Source organism: Nelusetta ayraudi, unplaced genomic scaffold (genome assembly GCF_046127955.1).
Source record: "Nelusetta ayraudi isolate G7.1 ecotype Tasmania unplaced genomic scaffold, CSIRO-AGI_Nayr_v1 ptg000042l, whole genome shotgun sequence".
In the NCBI taxonomy this organism is placed as follows: domain Eukaryota; kingdom Metazoa; phylum Chordata; class Actinopteri; order Tetraodontiformes; family Monacanthidae; genus Nelusetta; species Nelusetta ayraudi.
In genome coordinates this window covers 19,128,588-19,153,668 of record NW_027466092.1, presented here as the reverse complement: position 1 = coordinate 19,153,668, position 25,081 = coordinate 19,128,588, and the positions used below count along the sequence as shown (strand labels likewise).

The 25,081-nt window shown below is 46.0% G+C and overlaps 1 protein-coding gene across 3 annotated transcripts; it reads left to right on the top strand.

The window, feature by feature from the left end:
- The first annotated feature begins 613 nt into the window (after positions 1 to 613).
- Positions 614 to 24,158, top strand: LOC142894121 (kinesin-like protein KIF1C). 3 transcript variants are annotated; one of them, XM_076035277.1, is made up of 29 exons: positions 614 to 1,018; positions 1,129 to 1,279; positions 6,264 to 6,418; positions 6,895 to 6,971; positions 7,079 to 7,157; positions 7,317 to 7,417; positions 7,737 to 7,802; positions 7,884 to 8,062; positions 8,800 to 8,911; positions 8,984 to 9,061; positions 9,153 to 9,218; positions 9,306 to 9,384; positions 9,646 to 9,724; positions 9,825 to 9,973; positions 10,382 to 10,486; positions 10,892 to 11,007; positions 11,086 to 11,165; positions 11,306 to 11,381; positions 12,533 to 12,612; positions 12,707 to 12,801; positions 15,504 to 15,587; positions 15,668 to 15,848; positions 16,457 to 16,529; positions 16,701 to 16,799; positions 16,922 to 17,083; positions 19,078 to 19,452; positions 19,540 to 19,623; positions 20,123 to 20,363; positions 21,194 to 24,158. In XM_076035277.1, the coding sequence occupies exons 3-29, from the start codon at positions 6,313 to 6,315 to the stop codon at positions 22,018 to 22,020; spliced, it is 3,849 nt and encodes a 1,282-aa protein (XP_075891392.1). In that variant the 5' UTR covers positions 614 to 1,018; positions 1,129 to 1,279; positions 6,264 to 6,312; the 3' UTR covers positions 22,021 to 24,158. The 3 variants fall into 3 exon arrangements, with proteins under 3 accessions (XP_075891392.1, XP_075891390.1, XP_075891391.1); XM_076035275.1 differs by having other exon boundaries at positions 10,871 to 11,007; XM_076035276.1 differs by having other exon boundaries at positions 10,871 to 11,007; positions 19,540 to 19,630; positions 20,133 to 20,363.
- The last annotated feature ends 923 nt before the right edge of the window (positions 24,159 to 25,081 follow it).

Genomic DNA, 25,081 nt, shown 5'->3' with positions numbered 1-25,081 from the left:
ACTTACTTATTATCAATTTTGATTGAAGTGGTCCGGAAACTACGTTTTGCTCGACTAGGTCATCTATATGAAGGTGATGTAACGTGTAAGTGTGATTCTGTATGGATTCTGGAGCTGTTGTGTCATATTTAGGATTTTGTGAGGAGTATTTATTTAGGGTGGACTAAATTTGACGTCACTGGTGGTGGATGGAATGCACGGCCCGCCACTGGTGTTACTTTCTTACCTCCCTGGTTGTTGTAGAATTCTTGTACAGTGCCAAAAATTGTGAATAGTTGGCAAATGACATGTTTTCGTTTAGGAATGCTTACAAAACCCAGTTCTGAAAGAGAATCAATTAAATGATGATCTTCCAGAACGAGAAGTTGTGTTTGAAACAGCTCCATCAAGTCCAACTATAAAGTCACCTATAGAGTCATTAGGTCAAAGTAATCTTTTGCTTTTGTTTTTTCCCCCATGTACAATTTCACCGCACCCATGTTCTTTTGTTCACAGTACTGTGCGGAACCGCCAGGTGTCAGGACACATAAAAGAGAACTGGCTCTGCAGGGCGGTGACTCCCCCACCCTGGGTATGGGCGGGGATGACGGAACCGCACTCCCTTCGTCGCGGGGGCGCGCTCGCGTTCACACGCACGCACTCGCTCTCACCCGCCGCGCGGCCATACCATCGGCCGGCCTCCTGCTCCTCTTCCCCTCTGGTTCTTTCCTTATTTTCCCACTTTCCACAAACTTAACACCCCGCTTAAAAGTGTTTTCGGGTGTGGATATCATCCACGACGTCACCCCGACCAAGAGCACCAACAGGGCCGGGGTGGAGCGGAGAGTCTGGCTGGACAGGTCTGCCGTGATTCAGCGGTCAGCGGCGGCCTCCGCTTCCCTTGACTTCGTCCCACCGGATCACTTTTCCTTTCGGTAACTTTTTTTTTTCTTCCAAAAAAAAGAAGAAGAGACAACTGCCGCTGGTGACGTCAGCCCCAGACGAAGCCGGCTCCGTTACACCCGAGGACACGACATTCGTAAGTGTTGGAAAAACTTTGTTTTTAGTTCATGTGTCGGTTGTGACAGCAGCGCCCCCCACCGAGCGCTCTGACTCTACGGCTCTCTCTGCCTGTGTTGTTCCTCAAAGCCGAGGCCTGAATCCAGCACCGGCTCCAGCAACCTACCTCCCCCTCCGGCCGCTAGCTCGTCCTCTGCCTCGGGGCTATGGGCACCGTGTGAACGGTCCCGGCGAGTGCGTGTCCTCCAACGAGACTCCCCGTGCTCCTTGCCCCGCTGAGGTAACAGAATGCACCGTAACGTACCTCAATGCGGTCGGCAGTAAAAGTACATTGCCGTGTCTTTTCACGACTTTGAACTTTCAGTAAACTACAGTCACTGAAGATGAATCGTCTTTTTGTTATGTAACTCTGTCATTGACTTTTAGCACGTGGCTAAGCTAGCCGTTCTGGTCTTCATATAGTGTCCAGGGACAGTTGTTCGTTAAGGTTGGCTGACAGTTTAAAGTCTGATTACACACTTGAACTAAAAAAAGAAAAACATCACGAATAGAACGTGTTATATGACCGCACCGAAGTACAAAAAAAGAAGAAAGAAGTGAAAAGGGATGAATACTGGCTGGTATTACACCAAGGCTGTGAAACATGATTTTTTTTTTTATTTGAAGATTACTCACGTTGTTCACTTACACTTATTTTTCAGTAAATACAGTAAAGTATGTTTGAAATAGTTGTCAAACAGCTAGGAAATTTAAAAAGATATGTCCCGGCTTTGCAGACACATAGCTATACATTCAGATTTCCATGGTGAACTTTCAAAATACATTTTTTTGCGCCATATGTTTTTGTACTTGCATGTTTTTTTTTTTGTGGTTTTGTTTTTTTTTAATTGACAATGTTGATTGTCATGAGTTGGGGCAGTATCCATACCATGCTCATGTAAACAAAAGTTGTCTGGCACATTCCAGTGACCAGGAAGTTTTCCCTAATGCGAACTTCCTCTGCACAGAAAATGGGATAATGTATTGCATTGTGTGGTTTGAGGTGGTGTGTGTGTGTGTGTGTGTGTGTGTGTGTGTGTGTGTGTGTGTGTGTGTGTGTGTGTGTGTGTGTGTGTGTGTGTGTGTGTGTGTGTGTGTGTGTGTGTGTGTGCCATCACCTGATGGCTCCTATAAGTGAACACTCCCTCTTTATGTTATCTCTGTGTTAATACACGCCATTGGCTTCTGTTCTCGTGTTTGCAGTCAGCTCCTGAGAGTTTTTGTCTGTATGGGGAAGTTCTCTCCTGGGATGGATCCAATAACACAGTTCAGTTTATTTAGTTCAACATCAACATTGCACTTAAGTGAATTTTAAATCTGTGCATTAGCAGCAGTTCATGATCAGGCTGTAATGATGACATAGTGACTGCTGGCTATTGTTTAGAGGGGTGTGGTCATGGTCACACAGGAAGTGGATGAACAGTAAGACTCACGTTGATTTGATCTGGGTTGGAACCTGAGCTCATTGTGCCTGTGTGTGGTTGTGAGTCCTTCTGTGATAGGAGCACAATAGGAACTTTATATGTATATGTGAAAAATAATGATTTTGTATTGTCACCATTCACCTTTGTTCTCAGTGCATGTCATGCCATCAGGAGCAGGCGGAGCTAGTGAGACAGCAGTCAGGGTTAGAAGGTAAATAAGCCTGAGTCTGTCAGTGTGTTACTGGTCACTTGGACTGATCAAGCAGCTTGAGGACTGTAATGGAGGATAACGTGGAAACACTTGAGTAGGTGAACTCTCCACTCTCTGTCCGTCGTGCCATAGTGGGAGACTTGGTGTGCTATCTCTCTGCTAGTACCCATGTGTTACTGTTTGTTGATGTTTCCCACAGTCTGTGAAGGTATCATTGCAAGCTGACGGTCATGTGACTCGGTCGTCCATCTCAAATGGTGTCGCGGGGGGGAGCAAATATAAACTTGTTTTTTACAGAACAGGGCTGTCACGGCAGGCCAGTGGTTATCTTTAGGTGCGTGCGTGCGTGCGCGCGCATGTTTTCAAAATCACATTCCGAACAAAAATTGACCTGCATAGGAATTCCTTGACTGTGGTTGTGTGTCAGTCACTTGTCATTCACCAATCCATAAGTGATCACTCAGGAGATTTGAATGATGGGACCTTGTGTCCTCCGTATTTGAATAGCAGTGTGTTCCATTATTGTGAACGTAATGTAACTCCATGTAGCACTGCAACACTTTATAAACCAGAAACGATTTCTCCAAATTCAGCAGACAACACTAGCGAGTAGCGAACACCATTGTCCATCTGCTTGACTTGATCCGATTGGCTTAATATTTACAGCCAAAGTCGGTGTGCGAGTGCCTGCAAAGTTTGCGTGTTTCTGTGACAATTTTTGTCAGCAGAGTTCCAGCACAGTGACAGAAAGCTCGAGTTTGACACGTGAAACCTGTTGCTCTTTGTCTGTTTGTCTGTCTGACTGTCTGTCGGTCTTACTGTCTGTCGGTCTGACTGTCTGTGTGGCTGACTGTCTGTTTTGCCATCTTTGTCTCAACAACCTGTTAACACAGCTGATTAGATTAGCTATTAGCAGCCAGCCAGTCCTGTTAGACCGGTGTGTTTCAGGATACCACCGTCTCACTGCGCGCTTCTGTAAACATAACAGTGTGAACTCCGGAATACATTTTTTTAAAACTAGAAAAGTTAAAAAACTTTGCACTTCCAACATTCTAGTAGAAATTTAGGGTGAGGGCTTCAGTTTAGAGGTGGTGTTTGTGTTGAGGTGAGCAGTAGGTTATTGTGTTTGGGTTCAGACTTTGTGTAAGAATTGAAAATGTAATAAATGTAAGTCAGTGTAAGCACTCTCTCTCTGTCTCTCTCTTTCTCTGTCTCTCTGTCTCTCTCTCTCTGTCTCTCTCTCTGTCTCTCTCTCTGTCTCCCTCTCTGTCTCCCTCTCGCTCTCTCTCTGTCTCCCTCTCTGTCTCCCTCTCTCTCTGTCTCTCTCTCTCTCTCTCTCTCTCTCGGTCTCTCTCAGTTTCTCTCGCTCTCTCTCTGTCTCTCTCTCTGTCTCCCTCTCTCTCTGTCTCTCTCTCTCTCTCTCTCTCTCTCTCTCTCTCTCTCTCTCTCTCTCTCTCTCTCTCTCTCTCCCTCTCTCTCTCTCGCTCCCTCTCTGCGTGGATGCCTCAACTGTGATGTCAGCATTTTTTCCTTGTGGTATGCAGTCTGCTCACTCACCTCACACACACACACACACACACGCGCTGAGATGAGTGTACAGTCAACATGTGGCTCCACCACACTGCTCCTGATGTCTTCTGTTTGATTAAAAGCCTTGTTGACAGAACAAACGCACACATGAGTGTGATGTGTGCGTTTGTTCTCTCCTCCTGTCCCTTTTGCTCTTGGTGTGTGTCTGCGGCGCCGCAGTGTGTGTTTACCGGGTGCTTCTGCTTCACATGTTTTAATTCCGGCGACTGCCGGGGAACTGCAAGACGCACCCGCTTGTGGTCGCTAGCATCTGGTGAAGCCCTTCAAAGCCGAGTGAAAGCCAATCAAAGCGACTGAACGTGTTCTGGTTTATCTTCCCACAAGCAGCCCTGGTTTTTGGTGGAAGGAACTGCTGTCTAAACAGGGGCAGATGGCAAAACATTCCCTTTCTTTTTTTGCTGCGCCATCACTTTGTCATCAGCGTCCTGTAGACCCCGGTCTTCCTGATCCTGAAGGCAGCCTTGTAAAATCCCTTCCTGGGACGAACCTGGCCTCTGACTCCTCCCACTCGCTCTCTGCAGCTGCAAACAGGGATAATGCTAACAGAGAGTGTAGCTGCATGCAGCAGCTTCTCTCTGGGGCCTGATTCATGCACACTCACTGTAGTTGATGTTGCTGTTGTTCTTATGGTTTTCCTTGCACTGCGCCCACTTTGCATCACGACCTGCTGATTGTTGTCCGTGTTACTCCACCGCTCCCTGGCTCATACCTGAAATACTCCGCCGATGTCTACAGGATGCAAACGGTGCTGCTGTGTTCAGCTGCCCTGATGTCATTTTTCTTTTTCGGTTTCCCCGGCAGCTTAGTTGGAGCTGTTGTTTCAGACGCCTGGCCTTAAAGTTTTGCGACCTTTGATGTTTTCATCCCGTCCTGCCCGCGGCGCTTATCTTGAAGCCAACCTAATGATCCGCGGCAATCTGGTTCAAATGACTGTACAATTCACTGGAGGCTTTATGGGAGATGGAATAAAGTAGATAAAGCGTTTATTGGACTAAAACTCCAAACAGCTGCTTCAAAGGAGGAAATTGCGCGTTTGTCGGGGACTATTTTCAGCGGTGGCTGAGTGATGTGCAAGCCGTCCCCTCCGATTGGTCCATTCTCCTGGGTGAACAGAGGTCCACCCACCTTGTCCACACAAACACGGAGCAGCTGAACAGGACTGCCGTGTGTGTGTGTGTGTGTGTGTGTGTGTGTGTGTGTGTGTGTGTGTGTGTGTGTGTGTGTGTGTGTGTGTGTGTGTGTGTTGCCCAAGGTGTGGGCGTTTCACATAGGCTACCAGTGAGACAGAGAGACGACGGAGAGATAAATGACAGGGAGGACAGGTAAAGATGAAAAGGGGAAGGACGGCTCAAAAACGAGTTGAATAGGAGACAGCTGGGTTTCTGTGGTGGCCAGGGAACAAAGACAAACACACACACACACATGCGTGTGCACACAATACACAGAAGAGAGAGATGTAAAGACAGCGAGAGAGAGAGAGAGAGAGAGAGAGAGGGAAATTAACTGAAGCACGACAGAATTAATGAATGGTGGAAACAAATAAAAGACAGAGAGAATTTGAAGGACAGTGCAGAGAAGGAGGGTGAAAGAGTTCAAGAAAATGTTCCAGAAGGCGAAGAAGGGAGTGAGAAGGAGGAGAGTAGCTGAGAGGAAGGACAGGAAAACCCACCAGTGGAAAAATGAAGAACTGGATGGCTAGAAAATGGCAGGAATGAGAGGAGCCCATAAAATGAATGGGTGGAGGCTGGAAAACTAGAGGAGACATGTGGTTGGAGCAAAGGAAGGGAGGGAGGGATGGAGAGGGAAAGAGAGAGAGAGAGAGAGTCAAGGGGCGGTCGGGGGGGGGGGTGATCAAAACCTGATCCTGATTTGGAGAGAAACAAATGAAAAACACAGCAGGCAACAAGAGGAGTCACTTCTGATCTGATGCATGGAGTCGTCACAGCCTCCGTCTCCCATGGTGCTCCGTGCATTCTAACACTGGTTCCTTCCTCTCGCAGTCTTTCCCCTTCAGGTTGAGTGGGCGGTGTAGCGGGCGGAGCTACAAGCATGGCAGGGGCCTCGGTGAAGGTGGCCGTGCGAGTCCGGCCGTTCAACTTGCGGGAGACGGGCCGCAACGCAAAGTGTGTGATCCAGATGCAGGGAAATACCACCTGTAAGGATGTGTCCACACACACACACACACACACACACACACACACACACACACACACACTCTTCTCTGGACCGCCACTGTCTCTTTAAGCTGCAGAGATTGGTGGCTACTGCCAGCACTTAGCCTCAGCACTCCCAACATGCCTCTGGGCATCACGTGACCCTGGAGTTATTTATACGGGGTCTGTTTTTGTCCGTACGAGGGTCCTCACCATCCTTCACCATCGCTCTATTTAGACATCTGTTAACGACGGCTGGAAGTGGTAGCCGCGCTTCACCTTCAGCTTGTTGCACTGGATGTTAAACAAAAACTAAAAGAAAAACCATAAAACAATGTGGCTCTCCTCACACACTCCTTTCACTCACGCAGCCAGATTTTTCGAATAAGTCGGACCGATCCGCCAAATAAAACCGACTCGCATCTCCGTCGTCGCTCCGTGTCACCTGAAACCTGTAACCGCCGTTTCTTCTCGGCAGGTATCACCAACCCCAAGCAGCCAAAAGACGGCATCAAGAACTTCACCTTCGACTACTCCTACTGGTCGCACACAACGGTGATCAATCTCGCCCACCAGCTGTTATAAGAGATGCAGAGACAGAGTGCTGATGGACACTTGTAATGCTTGTGTTTGTGTGTGTGTGTGTGTGTGTGCATACGCAGACGGACGACCCTGACTTTGCCAATCAGCGGCAGGTGTATCAGGACATCGGGGAGGAGATGTTGCTCCATGCCTTCGAAGGTAAAGTGTTAGCATCTCAGCAGCAAGCGATGAGCTGGAACGGCACCATGACTCCATAATGCTTAGGTTGCACATGCCACACATGTTGTTTTACATGCAGGTGGACTTGTAATTTCAATGAAAATCTAAAGTCCAACATTAATTTCTTTGCTGTTGTAGGATACAACGTGTGCATTTTTGCGTATGGACAGACAGGGGCAGGAAAGAGCTACACCATGATGGGCAAACAGGAACCTGGCCAGGAGGGAATCATTCCACAGGTGTTCACGCTCCCTCAGCCTGGGGCACCAATAGTTCATCAGAAATCTCATGTTAATGTTTTGGCATCGCCCGAGTGTTTTTAAGTAAGACAAAACCAGCCGGTAACTGAACCGGTGCGTTCCCTCTGAATGTCTTGTTTGTCTGACTTTATTTAACTTCCTGCTGATGGAGGAAGCCTGCAGGGTGGTTATGTTAATACATTCTTCTACTCTTTAAAACTTGAAAAAGTTGTTATTGCCATTAAACAATAAAAAGAAGACGTTTTAGGGTTGATTTATTCGGTTTTTTGCTAACATTAAACTCTGTATCTTCATCTAGCTTTGCGAGGACTTGTTCCAGAGAGCGGGACAGAACTCAGATCCTGACCTGACCTACTCAGTGGAGGTAAGAAGGCTGCACTATGTCGACTGAGCCAAGTCCTTCAAGGGAGTCCCAGTGTCTTACAGCCGCCTCGTCCACCTCTAGGTGTCCTACATGGAGATCTACTGTGAGCGGGTCCGCGACCTGCTGAACCCAAAGTCTCAGGGGACTCTGAGGGTTCGTGAGCACCCCATCCTGGGTCCCTATGTGGAGGACCTGTCCAAACTGGCTGTGACTGGTTTCACAGACATCCGGGACCTGATGGACGCTGGCAACAAAGCTCGGTCAGTGCGTCCTAGTGTTACAGTACTACAGTTATAACAGTTGAATGAACTGTTTAACTTGTTTACAGCTGATGCTATGGTGCAGAATGTGGGGGGATGGAAATGATGTCTACAGCAGGAGCAGTCTAACAATGTCGTTGTGTCATTTTAAAACAACTTTTTTTTTAGTTGGTTAAAATCAGAAGCCAGCAAGAACTGATTGCCTCAGGTTGTTCACCAAATGAAAATGATCACCTCATGCGTGTAGCATAGCTTTGTCTTCACAAATGCTTTTGTATAGATAAACGGTTTTAATTCAAGTAATGTTATGGATATATTTGACAACTGTGTAACGCTGAAGTGAGTTTGTTATTTTGCTTTGCTAGAGTTTGTGCCACTAGAACAACAGTCAAGCTTTGTTGACCAGTAAAGTCACACTTGATCTTTCTGGCAATAGTGTCCTGGTCAACACAGGAAGCACCACATTAAAAGAAAACATAAGGAATGTATGGAAGTGTAAACATGACAGTTGAAATGCATTATAGAAACCAGGCTAAATGGCTCAGTTACAGCAATGCCACAGTGAGAACTGATGCTGACTCATTCAGTGAGACCAGCTCCACTTCTGTTGTTGCTGCTTTTCAATTTCCTCAAACATCCTCCATGTGAATGCAAACTATTTTTCCAAGAGTATTTGTTCCGCTAAATGACAGTTCCCATGGATGCATTATTAATGGCTAATTGGTTGCCCCTTGCAGGACGGTGGCAGCCACAAACATGAATGAGACGTCCTCCAGGTCCCATGCCGTCTTCACCATTGTCTTCACCCAAAAACGACGAGACCAGATGACCGGCCTGGACACTGAGAAGGTGTGTTTACTCTTCAAAAAGCTTGTCTTCAGTCACAGTACACAAAATGAGTCTAATTGATGAAATGTGCAGGTCAGTAAGATCAGCCTGGTGGACCTGGCGGGAAGTGAGCGGGCTGACTCCTCGGGGGCGAAGGGAACTCGGCTTAAGGTGACAAATATATTTGTGGTCATTAACTTTATTGTTTCTTTGTACGCTGCACTTTGTATCACAAGCTAATTGCTTGCTAATTGTTTGGCAGGAAGGAGCAAATATCAACAAATCTCTGACCACACTGGGAAAAGTGATTTCAGCATTGGCTGAGATGGTAGGTTCATTGATTTTTAAAGGATGTCAGGAAATGAGTTTGCCTCATTCTGTCTCTGAAAATGCTGCCCCCTGCTGCCATCTACAGCAGAACAACAAGAAGAGGAAAAGTGACTTCATCCCCTACCGAGACTCTGTTCTCACGTGGCTGCTAAAAGAAAACCTGGGTGAGAGACGCATCGTGACTACAGCAAAAAAAATCCCAATCCTCGAAAGACAAAGTGAAGTAGCGCTTATCAATGACCTGACAGAGGTTGTAGGCCACAAACACTGAACTAAGTCAGTGCTCAAATGACAGTTGTAAGAAGACTCCCCAATGCTAAGTGTCTTAACTTGGGAATACAGATATTGGTGAGGACAGGAAAATCAATACCATGGATGCTGTGTAGATTGCTCTTACTTTCAGTAACGGGAAGTTTATCTTCCAGGAGGAAACTCCCGGACGGCCATGATTGCTGCTTTAAGTCCTGCTGACATAAACTACGAAGAAACACTGAGCACTCTGCGGTAAAACTCCAGACTCGCCTCCTCTCGTGGGATCCACCGGCAAATGCTACGTGCGTCCATGTCAACTCTGAGCCCGGTGTGTGTGTTTTTTTCCTTGCAGATATGCTGACCGGGCCAAACAGATCCGCTGCAATGCCGTGATCAACGAGGATCCCAATGCCAAGCTGATCAGGGAGCTGAAGGCCGAGGTGCAGCGGCTCAGGAACCTGCTGTTCTCTCAGGGCTTGCAGGAGCTGCTGGATCAGGCCGGTGTGTCACACGTATACCTGACTGTTTTGTTGTTGTTGTTGTTGAACGCTCAGGTGTCGTCTGTGTCTACTCTGTGGCAAGTTAGCCACCGCCATGCTGTTGTGTTGTGTATCCCTGGTAGCAGAGGGGTTATTTTAACACGGCATGCCTGGTATGTCTATGTGCAGTATGTTGTTGGGGTGAAGGGCGGGGGTTACGGACAACAGCAACTGTGTGTGTGTGTGTGTGTGTGTGTGTGTGTGTGTGTGTGTGTGTGTGTGTGTGTGTGTGTGTGTGTGTGTGTGTGTGTGTGTGTGTGTGTGTGTGTGTGTGTGTGTGTGCACACTCAAAGCTGGTCTTTACATACCAGCAGCTCAGGAATTGTGCCTTGTTAAGAAAACTGAAGCTTTCTCTGTCTGTCTCCTCCAGTCATCAACAACGGCTCCCTGGCCACTGCAGGTGTGGCCCCCTCCCCTCTGCAGCTCGCACTCACAGCCAATGGGATTGCGTCTACGCATGACTCCGCCCCTCCAGGTGTGTGCATTTTAGAGCTCAAGTGGGCAAAAACCTGACCAAAACACTTAACACTAGGATTGATAGAATTCCATAGTCTCTATTTCGTACTATTAAACACTTTTCCGTTAAAATGTCAGTCTAAAAATGATAAACGTTCATTTTCTGTTGAGTGGTTGGATGCAAATAATGCTAATCTGTTTATAATGTATTAAACATCTCAGATTTGAAAAATGCAAACGCCACCTTAAGCAAGTGAAAAAATGTCCAGTTTGAGGAACTTTTTAATGTGCATTAAGAGTTCATAGGGAAATGAGGTAACTGCTGAGTGCGTTAGATCGTGAGCCAGTTGATGACTTTCTTTTTGCTCTCTGTTCTTCTTCTTCCTTTCTCATCCCACTTGAGTTCTGTCCTTTCGCCCCTCGGACGCTGTGCCGCCGCTGCCAGCCGGTGACACCCCTGTGGACCATGTGATCGAGGACGAAGAAGATGCCCAGGCAACAGAGAACATCAGCAAGGAGGAGGCGGCGGAGATGCTGCTGGTATGCTGCCTCCACCTCCCTAAAGATGGCACCGGGACGCGCCGACAGGTCTACTGACGTGTGTGTGTGTCGCTGCAGGAGACGGAAAAGATCATCGCTGAACTGAACGAGACGTGGGAGGAGAAGCTGAGAAAGACGGAATCTATTCGGCTGGAGAGGTAAACGTCCTGCTTCCTCCTGCTTCCAGCTGGACAGACTAGAGTGTCGCTGGTCAAAACTCAAAGGACTGGAAAACTCAAGTGTCTCTTTCTGTCGTTCTCCTGTGTGTGTTCTGTGTGTCTGTGTGTCTTTTGCCCAGAGAGTCCATCCTTGTCGAGATGGGTGTGTCCATCAAGGAGGATGGAGGAACACTAGGTGTCTTCTCACCAAAAGGAGTGAGTTCAAAGTTCACTAAGTCTTGGCTGCCTTCATTCACTTAACACAGCCTCAGGTGTCATGGCAGGCCAGTGTTGGCGAGTAATCTATCACGAAGTAATCCACTACTGTAATTAAACTACTTTTTAAATAACAGAGTAATGTAACAGGATTACTGTGGCCAAAATGGTAACTATACCATAATTACTTTATCGAGTAACGATTCCATTACTTTTCTGAAATATTTTGCAAGCTAAAAATGTCTTATTATCCACAGAATTTAGAAAAACCACCAAAAACAACGATGTCGCAGATTATTTTAACAATATGGGCTATGCAAAAGGCACCATTGCTGTACATGAGTTTGTTGTGTGAAATGTGCAGAGGACAGAGGCAATATTTGGAATTACAAGATTTTCCCTTTATAAAGTGAATTCCAGAGCACTGAGACTCACAGCTACTTAATCTCTCTTTTTTTAACTAAAGTAATTAGCAATTAGTAATTGATAGTTATGAAACAAAGTAATCAAAGAAGTAATTAAATTACTTTTTAGGGAGTAATCAGTATTTATGCAGTCATCCCAACAACACTGTTGCAGGCAAACTCTGCAACGACCCCACTCGGGGGTTCCACCAAGGAAAATTGTCAACCTCTTTGCTCTTGTGTTGCGGTACGAAGTGATAGTCCAGTTGGCTTCACGGCTCATATTGTGTATCCTATGATTATTATTATCATAATATTCCAAGAACGAAGTCATAATGGCATGAAATGAAGTCATCATAGCATGAGAATGAAGTAGTTGGCTAATTTTATGAGAATTAACCAAGGAAAAGAAAAAGGGCAGTCTGCAATACTGTCACTTTGTTCTCGTAATATTCCAACTTTATTCTCCTAGTGAATTTCTTTTTTCTTAATATTATGTCATAAGGTGGCAAGAGACAATTGCTGGTATTGTTTTGAGGTGCTGCCATATTTAAGGAAATAGCTGTTTGTTTGTACGCATGTCTGTGGAGTTGCAGTGTCACATTGCCACCGAAAGGACCTGGCATGCACACTACAATCTCTCACATAAACTCCAACCATAAACACCCTCCTAAGCAGACCTAAGTGATGAATTTTGAATGGTGTGACTTCTCCGTGATCGCACCAAACCTAACGTTTGTGTTGCAGACGCCTCACCTTGTCAACCTAAACGAAGACCCTCTCATGTCAGAGTGTCTGCTCTACTACATCAAGGAGGGCTTCACCAGGTTTGTAACCGCTCACCCTTACTGAGTGATGAAAAAGTACAAATGAATCAGATCGTCAGACTGATGGACACGATGACGTCTTTGTGTGTCACAGGGTTGGACAGCAGGACGTGGACATCAAGTTGTCTGGTCACTTCATCAAAGAAATTCATTGTGTGTTTGTGAGTGAGACCAATGAACAGGGAGAAGGTGAGATGCATAACTGTCTAAACTCTTGCTTAATGTAATTCTACTTTTGTTACATCATTTTATATATGTATATATCTGCACGCGCGTGTGCGTGTGCGTGTGCGTGTGCGTGCGTGCGTGTGTGTGTGTGTGTGTGTGTGTGTGTGTGTGTGTGTGTGTGTGTGTGTGTGTGTGTGTGTGTGTGTGTGTGTGTGTGTGTGTGTGCTTTTATATATACATATATATGTACATGCAAAAATAAACATTTTAATAACTTGGCAACAAAAGTCATATATATATATATACACAGTATATATATGTGTGTGTCATCATATGCTATACAATGAGATATGGTAATAATTACGGAGAAACTATGACAACCATATTTGCATGTAGTAGTGTAGACTGTAATAACCTTTTCAATAATAATAGATCCAAACAAGCTTGCTGATAAGATAGTCCTTTATTGTCTGAACACGCCTGCTGCCTGGGTGTGTCTCCACTCAGACATGTGCTTCTACTCCCCTCTGCTGGTCAGCGTAAACAGCAGAATGTCAGACATGCAAGTCTTTGCCTGCGTTTGAAGCTTCGGAAGAATTTGGCCCAACGTGAAAAGCAGATTGTTAAAGTGATGAACGTGTTGAGTTCTGTAAGCAAAAACAACAGCCAAATGAGTTTGTGAAAGTCAGACTGCGAATATATTTGGTAACGAGATGAGAGAAAATGTGTGACACGGCCAGTGAAATCCTCCACCACGCTGGTTGCTCAGTGTGACTCTTCTTCTTCTTTCTCTACAAAAGCTGCGAGGAAATGAGCCCAGGTACCAAACTCTCTGTCGGTCATTGTTTGGGTTTTTTCCGTTATTTTCAGTTTTATGCATGCAACAAATACAAACCAGTCAATATACCAAAAGTATACAGACAAAACCTATAATAGAAGGAATCCCTCACATCCTGAAGAACAAAAAAAAAAAAGGAAAAGAAAAAAAGTCAGTGTATTAAATGTGTACAAATGATTGACATAAAACTTTTTATCCTGGACATAAATGATATCTGCCAAGTATCAAAGCTGCTGTATCTGGTACTTTTTGCACAAATGTGTTTTGCTCTGGTGATAATTTAGATTGATTACAAAATAACATCAATGAATTCTAGAAATTGAAATGATGGTTTGACTGGAATAAATTATCTTTAAATGTGAGCAGGACCAAGTTTCTACTTTTTTTGGAAGGTGCCGGTTAAACACATAGGTACAAATAGAAATTGATGGCTTTGCTATTGAGCAAGTGCACGAAAATAAATCCCTCGGTGTAACAATTGGTGACAAGCTCAGCTGGAAACCACATATTACACATGTAAAATACAAAATAGCAAGAAATACAGCAGTCATAAATAAGAGTGACTTATGTTGATCATAAGTCACTCCACACTCTCTACTATTGTGCTGAAGTCTGGGCTAACATCTACAGTATAACAGTTCATTACAGTCACTAATCATCTCTCAAAAAGGAGCAATAAGGATCATGCATAAGGTCGGCTATCAGGAACATAGCATTTCACTATTTCTACAGTCTAAATGATTAAAATTCACCGACATAGTCTTTGAACCATTTCTTTTTTTTAATTCTTTTTTACAAATGAACATTCAGAACTTGTTTTGTGAAAGTGAAGGGGGCCATAATTCTGAGGGCAGAATACAACTTTAAAACTAAGGAGGAATTCTACCATGAAAAGCTTTTGTATTTCTATCGTGGGTTTATCGTGGGTCTTTATAAAAAAAAATTGCAAAAATATATTCACAAGATATAGTGAACAGCATTAAGAGTCTGTGTGTTTCAGTGTTCGTATTGGATTATTTTTTTGTGTCTGTGTACTGTGTAAACATGCTGTTGCGTCACGTGTGTGTGTGGTGTGTGTGGTGTGTGTGGTGTGTGTTACATGTGAACACAGATATTTATAGAGCATAACAATTTTACATTAAATTAAATAGCACTCTTACTATTTTCTATATAAGAATAGTTTAATACATAGAAAGCAGCAAGTATTCACTCAACGTAAGTTACAGGAGGGGTGGGAGGACATACGTTTTTACTTCTCACTCCTTTTCGGATTTGTTTACATTTTTGTCTTTTTTTTGTTTATTGTTTTCTTTTGCTACATTAGTTATTCATTCTTGAATGGCTTTATTTGTTATATTTGCATAATTTTTTTGTGGTTTTTTTTGTTGTTGAAATAAATATGACTAAACTAAACATGATTGACTTAGTTTACAGCTTAGTAACACTAACTTAGTTAGTGTTAGAGATGTGACAGTGTGGTCTAAGTATGACTGCCAAATTTTCAAAAAGGTGTCAAAGTGTTTTCTGAGACAATATGTATTAATATGTATCTTCATATTTAAAAGACCACCTATCAATAAGAAGAGGGGACTTCCATGAATTTGAGTCGTGCATTGTTTAGCGAGCTGCTAGTACTTGTTAAATAGACACAATTCAGGGTCAAGTGGAACTTTAACTACTGTGATCTTGGTTGAAATGGAGCCGATATTATGGCAGAAAGGCTTTGCTTAGTACACAGCCACGTACAGTGCAACAAAAAAAACCAACAACCTCTGTCGGTCGTTGTTGACTCCTCTCCTTCAAGCCACCATGTGTGCGTTTCTCTGCCTGAATGACTGCCTTTGTCTCCGCCCCTGATGCAGCTGTGTGTGTTTTTCCTCTGCAGTGGTGGTCACTCTGGAGCCATTGATTGGGGCTGAGACTTATGTTAATGGGAAGCAGATCACTGAAGCAGTCATCCTCAAACAAGGTGCACACTCCTCAGGCAGCCTCACGGACTGTAGTCATCCCCTGCTGGATGCTTAACGTCGGACTTTCCGTCCGTGGCAGGTCATCGCATCGTCATGGGCAAGAACCACGTGTTCCGCTTCAACCACCCGGAGCAAGCGAGGCTGGAGAGAGAGCGCAGCGCTCCTGCCGAGCAGCAGGCGGAGCCAGAGGACTGGAACTATGCCCAGAGGGAGCTTCTGGAGAAACAAGGCATCGACATCAAACTGGAGATGGAAAAGAGGTAAAGATTGGTCGGTCGGTGGTGATGGTCAGACAACAGCAATAGCAGGCTGCAGTTGGAAGCCTCACGTTTTGTGTGTGTGTTGACACATAAAGAGGAAACGCTTCCTTTGTTAGTCATAAGACTCTGTAAATAAAGTTAGCTTTGTTAGATTGGACAACTGACAGAGCAATGTGAACCTCCCTCCCTGCTCGACTCAACTAGCCGAAGCTTATTCAGGCAATTTCATTTAGAACTGAGAATTGAAACTGGAGAATTTAGACTTTTAAATAAATAATAGAAAATTGTGTTGTTTTTGTACAGTTTAGTTTTTGTAACTTTCAAGGAGAAATGTGGGCAGTAGTAGTACGGTAGTAGTTTTGTTGACATCACTGGAATCAATTGATACAGCTGTAAAATCTGAAAATCACGTAATACAAACTGTATTTGTTTTGATGCCGTGATTATTAACACACTGTGCACTGTATCAATTGTTGAATTCTGAATCGATTTTGAATCAACTTGTGACCTCAAGAATCAGATTCAGAATCGAATTGGGAGACACCCAAAGATTCACATTCCTTGTGTATGGCGTGTGCGTCTGTGTGTGCGTGCGTGTGCGACCTCAGACTGCAGGATATGGAGATCCAGTACCGTAAAGAGAAGGAAGAGGCCGATCTGCTGCTGGAGCAACATCGACTGGTGCGTTCTCAAATTGCAATAATTGCACTTTATCAGAGGGGGAGTGTTCTTTCTAATATACGTGTGTGTGTGTGTGTGTGTGTGTGTGTGTGTGTGTGTGTGTGTGTGTGTGTGTGTGTGTGTGTGTGTGTGTGTGTGTGTGTGTGTGTGTGTGTGTGTGTGTGTGCTCAGTATGCAGACAGTGACAGTGGCGATGACTCTGACAAACGCTCATGTGAGGAGAGCTGGAGGCTGATCTCTTCCCTCAGAGAGAAACTACCTGCCAACAAGGTGAGCACACCTCCGGGTCCGGGTCCACATCCACTGCCTCGTCCGGGCTCTCGGTACGCAGCGTTTCTTTCTCGTGTGGAATGCTAAGTGGGCTTTTCCCTGTGGGTGTGGCCTGTGTCCAGGTGCAGTCCATCGTGAAGCGCTGCGGCCTGCCCAGCAGCGGTAAACGGCGGGAGCCGCTCCGGGTCTACCAGATCCCACAGAGGAGGAGAATCAGCAAAGATCCCAAACGGGTGACAATGGAGGACCTCCGAATGCAGGCCGTCAAGGAGATCTGCTACGAGGTTAAAACCCAAACACACAGAGCACAACAAGGGCACTGTACTGCAGCTGTACTGCCCAAGTAGAAAGTTACTGGAAACGGAGCAGCGGTAGTTTGGTGTCCAGTGTGTGGTGTCTAGTGGCTACCAGAAAAACTGCCCCTCGAACCCAATGCAGTGGTTGTCAACTGCTCCGGCTTCACAATCCCCTTCAAAATTAAAGAACAGGAATTTTTTTTTCCTTTATCAATTTCTTTGCTGAGGGAATCCACTGAAGACGGCCCAGAAGCGGGCGACCTATTGACGGTCACCAGTAGTGACGGGTCCTGCAACACTGATGCGTCTGCGCATGTGTCGCGCTCATAGAGCGAAATCCCTGATCGGTGCATCTGTCGCTTTAAGTAAAAGTCACGTGACTGATACAGTTTTGTCTGTCACCAAGACAAAAAAAAATTGCATTTCTGCCAAAAGGAAAGACTAATAATAATACTTCATAATAATAATGAATAGTATGTCCCTAACAGACCTCTAGGACCAAGCACAGAAGAATCTTCCTTGGTTTGAACCACGTCTGTGCTTGGTCCTAGATGGCTGTCAGTGATACCATGAAACATTTTGAGATGGACACTTGAGCGTAGTGGGCCGTTTTTCATTTTATGCATGGAATTGCTTGGACCCTGCACCTCTTTAATATTAACATTCTTATTTGAGTGAGCGTGTTGCTATCTAGTTTTATGGAGAAAGAAAATGCAGCAACAAAAACGACAACCCTTCCTGCCTCAAAGACGAGCACAGAAGCAACATCACATTCACACTTTCACTGTGATTTCCACGTCATGACTCACTGAATTTACTGACTGTACATTTTGAAGATATCGAAGGTATTTTACACTTGGATTACGATTAGTGGTTAAGTGGTTAGTGGAGTCGCTCAATTCTGTTGCCTGCAATAATGTTTACCATCCAGCAGATGCCCGTATTGAGCAATGGTGACACAGTGCTGACAGTATCAATACCTTTTGGGCAATGTGCCGCAATGCTTCACTACACCTCATCTCCACGTCACTAATCACCAGTGTTGTGGAGAAACGAGTTAATAACCTAACGTAGGTAACGTAATTTAATTACAAACTAAATTCTATTGTAATCAGTCACATTGTTGGTTGAAAATGTGTCATTAAATGACAGTTACTTGTGGAATTATTCATGATTTCAGTTTTAATTACACCTGACCAGTTTTTGCTAAAAAAGGCCGGGCTTAATGTTTGAATCATTTAACTGTTGTTGCTTTGCGTGGTTTTCTCGAGCGTCGTCCTTCTTTGTTTCCCTCCACAGAGCAAAGTTTGATACTTTTCCGATGCCTCTGACTGCTTTTCCTGTCAAGCATTGCAGAGCCCTACCACTCGCTCTCCAGTTGAATTGTCTTTCCCAGGACCGTAGACTGAGCCTTTTTGAAGAAGCAACAATAATGTCGATCAAAAATGCGTTCCAGTGCTGGAAGTATACTTTTTTTTTTGCATAGATATCAGAAAAGGGCGCAAATACAATTATCGTATGCAAATTGCCTGTCATCAAGATGTCGAACCTCATGACACATCGGATAACTCAGATCTGTTTTGAGTGCTGCTGGAAGCTCAACACTGCAGGTCTAAACACTGGAGAACAGGTCCAGGGTGTCACCCTGCCTTCATCCAGTGACAGCTGGGTTAGGCTCCAGTAGACCTCTGACCCTGAGCTCAGGAATAAGCTGCTATTGAAAATGGATGGTTTGGATTTATATAGCTTTTCTAAGCACTCCAAACGCATTACATTGAAGCCATTATTCATTCATACCACATTCACACTGATGGTGGTGAGCTACATGTGTTGCCACAGCTGCCCTGGGCCAGACTGACCACCCCTCCAACTACCAGCCAACATTCACTGACATTCGTACGGCGCAATGTGGGTCAAGTTCACCTCCTGAGCTGCAGTCGCCCAGGGCACAGCACAAGCATAAAAGTGTTTTTCCCCCACAGGTGGCGCTGGGTGACTTCCGCCACTCGCGGCAGGAGATCGAGGCGCTGTCCATCGTCAAGATGAAGGAGCTGTGCCGCATGTACGCCAAGAAAGACCCCAGCGAGAAAGAGAGCTGGCAGAGCGTGGCCCAGGACGTCTGTGACACCGTTGGCATCGGAGAGGAGAGGACCCCCCCTGCAGAGGAGGCGGGAGGAGGAGGAGGAGGAGGAGGAGGAGGTGGAGGAAGTGGGGGCGGAGGCGGAGGCAGTGGCAGTGGAGGTGGAGAGACAGGAGGAGGAGGAGTAGGAGGAGGAGGAGGAGGTGGTGGTGTAAGAGAGGAGAAAAAGGTTTACGACCTGAAGGCTCACATCGACAAACTGACTGACAGCCTGGAGGTGAGTGTGGTGCTGCAGGCGCTGGCGTGCGACGTGGCTGCCGCAGTGGGTGACGTGCCAGTTCTGACGGTGAGATTGTGCCCGCAGGAGGTGAAGCTGCAGAACAACATGAAGGATGAGGAGATCAAGGCCCTGAGGGACAGAATGATCAAGATGGAGAGCATCATACCCGTCCAGGTTTGTCTTCTGCACTCGTCTGCGTGGGTCGCCGTCACATCACAGACCCCAACCCCCCAGACTTTGTTTCTATTTTCTATTGTTTTTGTTTTGTTTTGGGTTTTTTACTTATTATTTTAGGAATTTTGGTGAATATCTGCAACCAGTTTCATTTGTAATTATTGTAATGTCTTGTCATGCCAAGTCAAATCAAATGTATTTATATACTGTAGCACCTTTGATACAGCGAGCGTAAGCTCAATGTGCTTAAAAATAAGCAAGATCATACATAATGAGTATATTACATTAACGTTTCAGATATAAAACAAATAAGAAAAATATAAAATAAGGCAGCATAAAAAAACATTGGTAAAAGAAATAACAATAACTACTTGTGTGGAGCCCAGGAAGAATAGTCCTCGCAATGTGAAAACTAATGGGGATCCTTGAACAAACAAATAGAACACACCTCCCCCACTGAAGCCACGCCCACTTCGATGCTCTCCTTTTACAGGACGATGACGACGACGACGACGACGCCAACAGCGAGGAGGGCGAGTCGTCGTCGTATAGAGACAGGGGCGGGGCCGGCGACGGCTCCGTCCAGCCGGAGGTCCGGGTCAAGAAGCTGATGGAGGAGGACCCAGCTTTCAGGAGAGGGCGCCTCCGCTGGCTCAAGCAGGAACAGCAGCGCATCATGAACCTGCAGCAGCAGAACATCACCAAGAAACTCCGAGGACAGAGCCAGAACACGGGTCGGTGTCCTTCAACTCCCGCCTCCTTATCAAAGTCCGCAGCCTGGAGTCAGTGTTGCGTATTCCTCTAGTGAGCTAGTTCAAAGTTCACTTCACATGTACACCATTTCAGCTTTGAACTCTCAGTGAGAATGAATGACCTGAGGCAGAGACATACAGCATTCATCACATCCCTGTAGCCCAGGCCTGGGCAAACTAGTGACTGGTGGGCCACAATGGCTTCTAAAATGTGACAGAGGGGCCGGAGCAGCAGCAGATGGATGGAGTGTTTTTTGTCTTTTCTGGGATAAGAAAATCTGTGCTTTAATGACAAGTGAAAATGAACAAAAGCAAATTTACAACAAAATATGTGTCTTTGAAGCCCCGCGGCACTTAGTTACTTATTGATGGATAGATTAGATAGATGAATTAATACTTTACTGTTGTGTGACCTTCTTAAAGTTCGGTAGGCTGGATTAAAAAGCTTCAATGGGCCGCATATGGCCCCCCGGGCCCTAGTTTGCCCATCCCTGCTCTAGCATAAAACCTCTCCACTGTACGGTTATGTATTGTCATAGCCTCAGCAAATTATAAGTGTCTTGTGTTATAAAAATCAATTACGCTGGACCTTAAATTCTGTCACACAAAATGAATTAATTTTGGTTTATTTTGACGGGACAGAAGGACAAAAAATGTTTATATTTTATTTGTCTGGAATTCTTTTTGTCAAACATCTTGAGGTTGGTGATCAGTTCAGCAATCTAGAAAATACTCTGAGCGCATTCTGGCCAGAGGGAGGTGTCAGATCTCACTTCCTGTGCCCCCCCCCCCCACCCCTTCCCTCCTCACAGGTCCGAACCCTCCCGTTGTCCCCATTCACCTGCCCGGCACCGGACGCTTCATCCCCCCGCAAGAATGCAAGCTCAAATTTCCCTTCAAGAGTAACCCCGCCCACCGCCTGTCCTGGGGCCCCGCCACCGCCGCCCTGCTGGCCCTGGGTCTGGGCGAAGGGGGAGGGGAGGGAGAAAAGAGGGAGGAAAGAGGAGGCGGTGCAGCGGAGAGCAAGACCTCCCCTTCCCCTCCCCCTTATCTCCAGGAAAACGCCCTCCTGCCCCTCCCCTTCCAGCCTCCGCCCGCTCGCATGCGAACCCCAAGTCCCCACCACGGCTGGCAGCAGCAGCAGCAGCAGCAGCAGCAGCGCAACCAGGGCGGCTTCTACCAGAACAATCAGCGCCGCCAGCGCCGCAACTCCCTGGACAGCGCCGCCCACTGCAACGGCAACTACGCCAACGGGCAGCATCCCGCCGGCGGCCACCAGGGGCGCCCCAGACAGAGGAGGGGCGTGTCGCCGGGCCCGGGTGGGGAGAGGGGCGGGGCCAGAGGAGGAGGAGGAGGCAGCAGGGACAGAGACAGAGACGGAGGCTTCCATTATTATCATCACCAGCACCATCAGCACCACCACCACCCGTACTACAACGCCCACAATGCACCATTCCAGGCAGGACCCAACGGCAACTACCACAGCCTGCCGCGCTCCGGAGTGCTGCCCCCCCCCGCCGACCTCTTCCTGGGGGCGGGGCCACCGCCGGTGGGATGGGGCTTCAGCACGCCGCCCCGGATGAGGCGGCAGTTCAGCGCGCCAGACCTCAAAAACAACAACAGGGAGACGCCCATCTGAGCTCTCATTGGCTGCTGGACCCGGGGCGGTCCGCTGTGCTCAGCGTGTGTCTGGATGCGTGTGCGAGCGCTCGTGTGTTTGTCTGCGTGCTTTCCGACACATTGGTTTGGGATGGCGGAAATGATGGCGAAAGTGGATTCTTTTATTTTTTATTCTTGTCTTGTCGTGCCGTTAAGCAACATGAAGTGTATTACCATTTTGGCTGAGTGTGATTTTGTTGATCACTGACGTTTTGTCCGTATTGAGATGCTTTAAAGAGCTAGGTTCTCCGTGTCAACTGTCAGTGGAGGGGTTTTCAGCACTTGGGTTTTTTCTTTCCCATCTAGCCGCTGTCGACGGCAGAGGATAACCAGCCGTCGACAGCCGGACAGGTCCGTGCTAGCTAAGGCTAATCAGTTAGCCTTGGGACTATGAATTGCTATTCATTTATTAAGGCTCGTCGGTTCCGTGGAGAGGTGCACACAAACCCAGATGAAGTGTTAGCCTTGCCTTTCCAGCGTTCATGTCTTTGGGTAGTTCCACTTTTCCATCTTGGCACTTTGGTTTGATTTTGAATTATTACACACACAAATTACCAAATTGTGACGTTATAAAGTTTGTAAATTGTAACAACCTAAAGCTAAAACAACCTGAATCCTGTTTTTGCGGTTTCATTTGCGGCAGGTCTCTCTGACTGTCTATGTGAAGCAGCTGAGACCGGCCTCCTCCCAGCCAAGTGCCTCCTCCTAGTGCCGTCTCTCCCAAACCCACCGAGCGCTGCAACCACAACAAACCAAAGAAGGCTGCTGTGTGTGCCCTCTGCCAAAGAGCTGACAAACACACTGCTGTATAGGAGGACAGACAAAGTGTTGTGTGTATATTTGAAGTTTATCCTGACTTATTGTGACAACTTTTTTGTGAAGGTGAGTCTGTGACAGGATGCCTTCTCTGCCTGCGGCAAGCCCTGGAAACAGGAGTGCCGGAGGAATTCTGATGTAATGCTAAAAGTATGAGACGTACAGTGGATGCGATGGAGAAGGGTTAGGTAGGCGAGAAGGAATTCTGGGAAATGTAGTATGAAGGAGACGCGAGGTGACGATCTGAAAGGTCAAAGTTCTAGAATGGTCGCAGCCAACCGGATGGACACTTGATAATGCCTTCACTTTTACTCTGAAGCCTGAAGCCTTGCTCTTCAAAGACTGGAGAATGCCGTCGTCGCTCTGTTATCTCGTCATTGCAGAGTCCGAAGAGAAGAAAAATGATTTGAATTGGAATGGTGTCAGGTTTGAATGTTTGGACACAATGGACACATCAGGGGGAGACTTTAAATTATGCAGAAGCGTCAACGGGTGTTGCAAGTTAGTCTTCATTGTGGGAAGTGAGGAGTGGAGTGGAGCGTTGCGGACCGCGACCTGGGACTTTTCCAGACTGAAGGCGAAACGTAAGGAATCTTCTTCAGGGACGCAGCAAACAAACGATGATGAAAATAGAATTGTGTGGAGCAGAGTGAAGTAATCAGTCTCTCTTGCTGTCTGAGCTCAGCCAGTCATAGGACAATCCCGCTAACCTGTGTCTGCTGCAGGGCCTGATGGAGAATGTAAGCCTTTTTTTATTGTTTTATTTTGTTTTAATGGCGGGGCTTCTGATTAGCTTCTTTCTCTTGCTTTCCTCAATGTACTACTTTTGTTGATATTTTAACTCTTACAAACTTTTCCTTCTGGATGTCATTGCTGTTCTTATTAATAGAATTATTAATTTGAAAGATGCCCATGTGAGTAACTTATAAGTCACTCCACCTGCCTCTGCTTGTGTTTGTGCGCATGTGTGCGGGTGTGTAGAGAGGGTGTGTGTGAGTGAGTGTTTTCTTTTGCTTATTTCCTTCAAACCAGTTATTTTTGTTTTGGGGAGCATAATCGCAATCTTCACTGATCCTCCACTTTAAAGCCTTGACTCCAACCTCTCATTGGGAATCTGCAATGTCACATACACACTGTGGGATACGGACGTGCTGACATCGTAATGCAGCCCTCATATTGGCCCAGAGCGGTCAAGCCTGGTGTTGTTTGTTGCGTTGTTGTGATTGTTGTATCAGGAACCAATCTCAGGCTCTACCTACAGACAACAGGATGGCAATAAACTGTCGGTTATGACCAAACCTCTTTGTTGTCTTCTCATGTTTACACCGAGAGCAGTGACAGCCCTCTGCCAAAACAACGCTTTAATTCTTTGTCTCTGTGTTTCGGAACGCCAATGTTCTGAGACACCAAGACAAAGACAACGTTTTATTGATCACAGTTATCTTTCTCTGACAGGAAATTTTCAAACCGTTTGTCCCAAGTAGCGATCGACCAATCAGGTTTTACTCTGGCCAATTCCAATTTTTCTAAGAGTTGATAAAGCTTAAAAGCAGATGTAAGTGGGAAGGCCTATTTTAAAAGATTTGCCCTTTTTCGCTCTCCATCTAATAAAATACATTAACAGGAGGCAAATTTTCTGTACTTAATTCGACATTTATTCCAACGTTGCAACAAGTATGAGCAAAATGTTTTTTTTCCCCTGACAACAAAATCAAACGAAAAACCAAGGAAATTCCTTTTAGCTTATGGACCAGTAATATGCACCTGTCATAGACCAATGATGAGGTGATGAAGTGGTTACCTGAATGTGGTTTTCTGCTTCTAGCAATGTCTTTCACCTGTGCACGCATTAGTCTGGTTTGATGTGCCGCTCTTTGAGTAAAGAGGTTCTGGGACAATGGCCCTGAAGCCCACCATGGTGGAGAGCCTCACAGCTGTGTTACTTAACACATCAAATCCAGAGGCCTCATTTATTTATCAACCGTGCTAGACAGGGTTCCACGTTCTTGCGTTGGAATCAAACTTAGGTGTGCGGACACGGTCACACGCACTCTCATAAGTAACCCGTGATGATAAAATCTCACCTGTTCTCGTGCACGGTTAGGTAAAATCACTATCTGAAATAATAATAATAATTAAAAAAAAATGGTTTGATATCAAAGTCAGAGCCAAAAACACGCCACAGCCCATACTATGCGTGGGAATGTTCTTACGCACTACTTAGG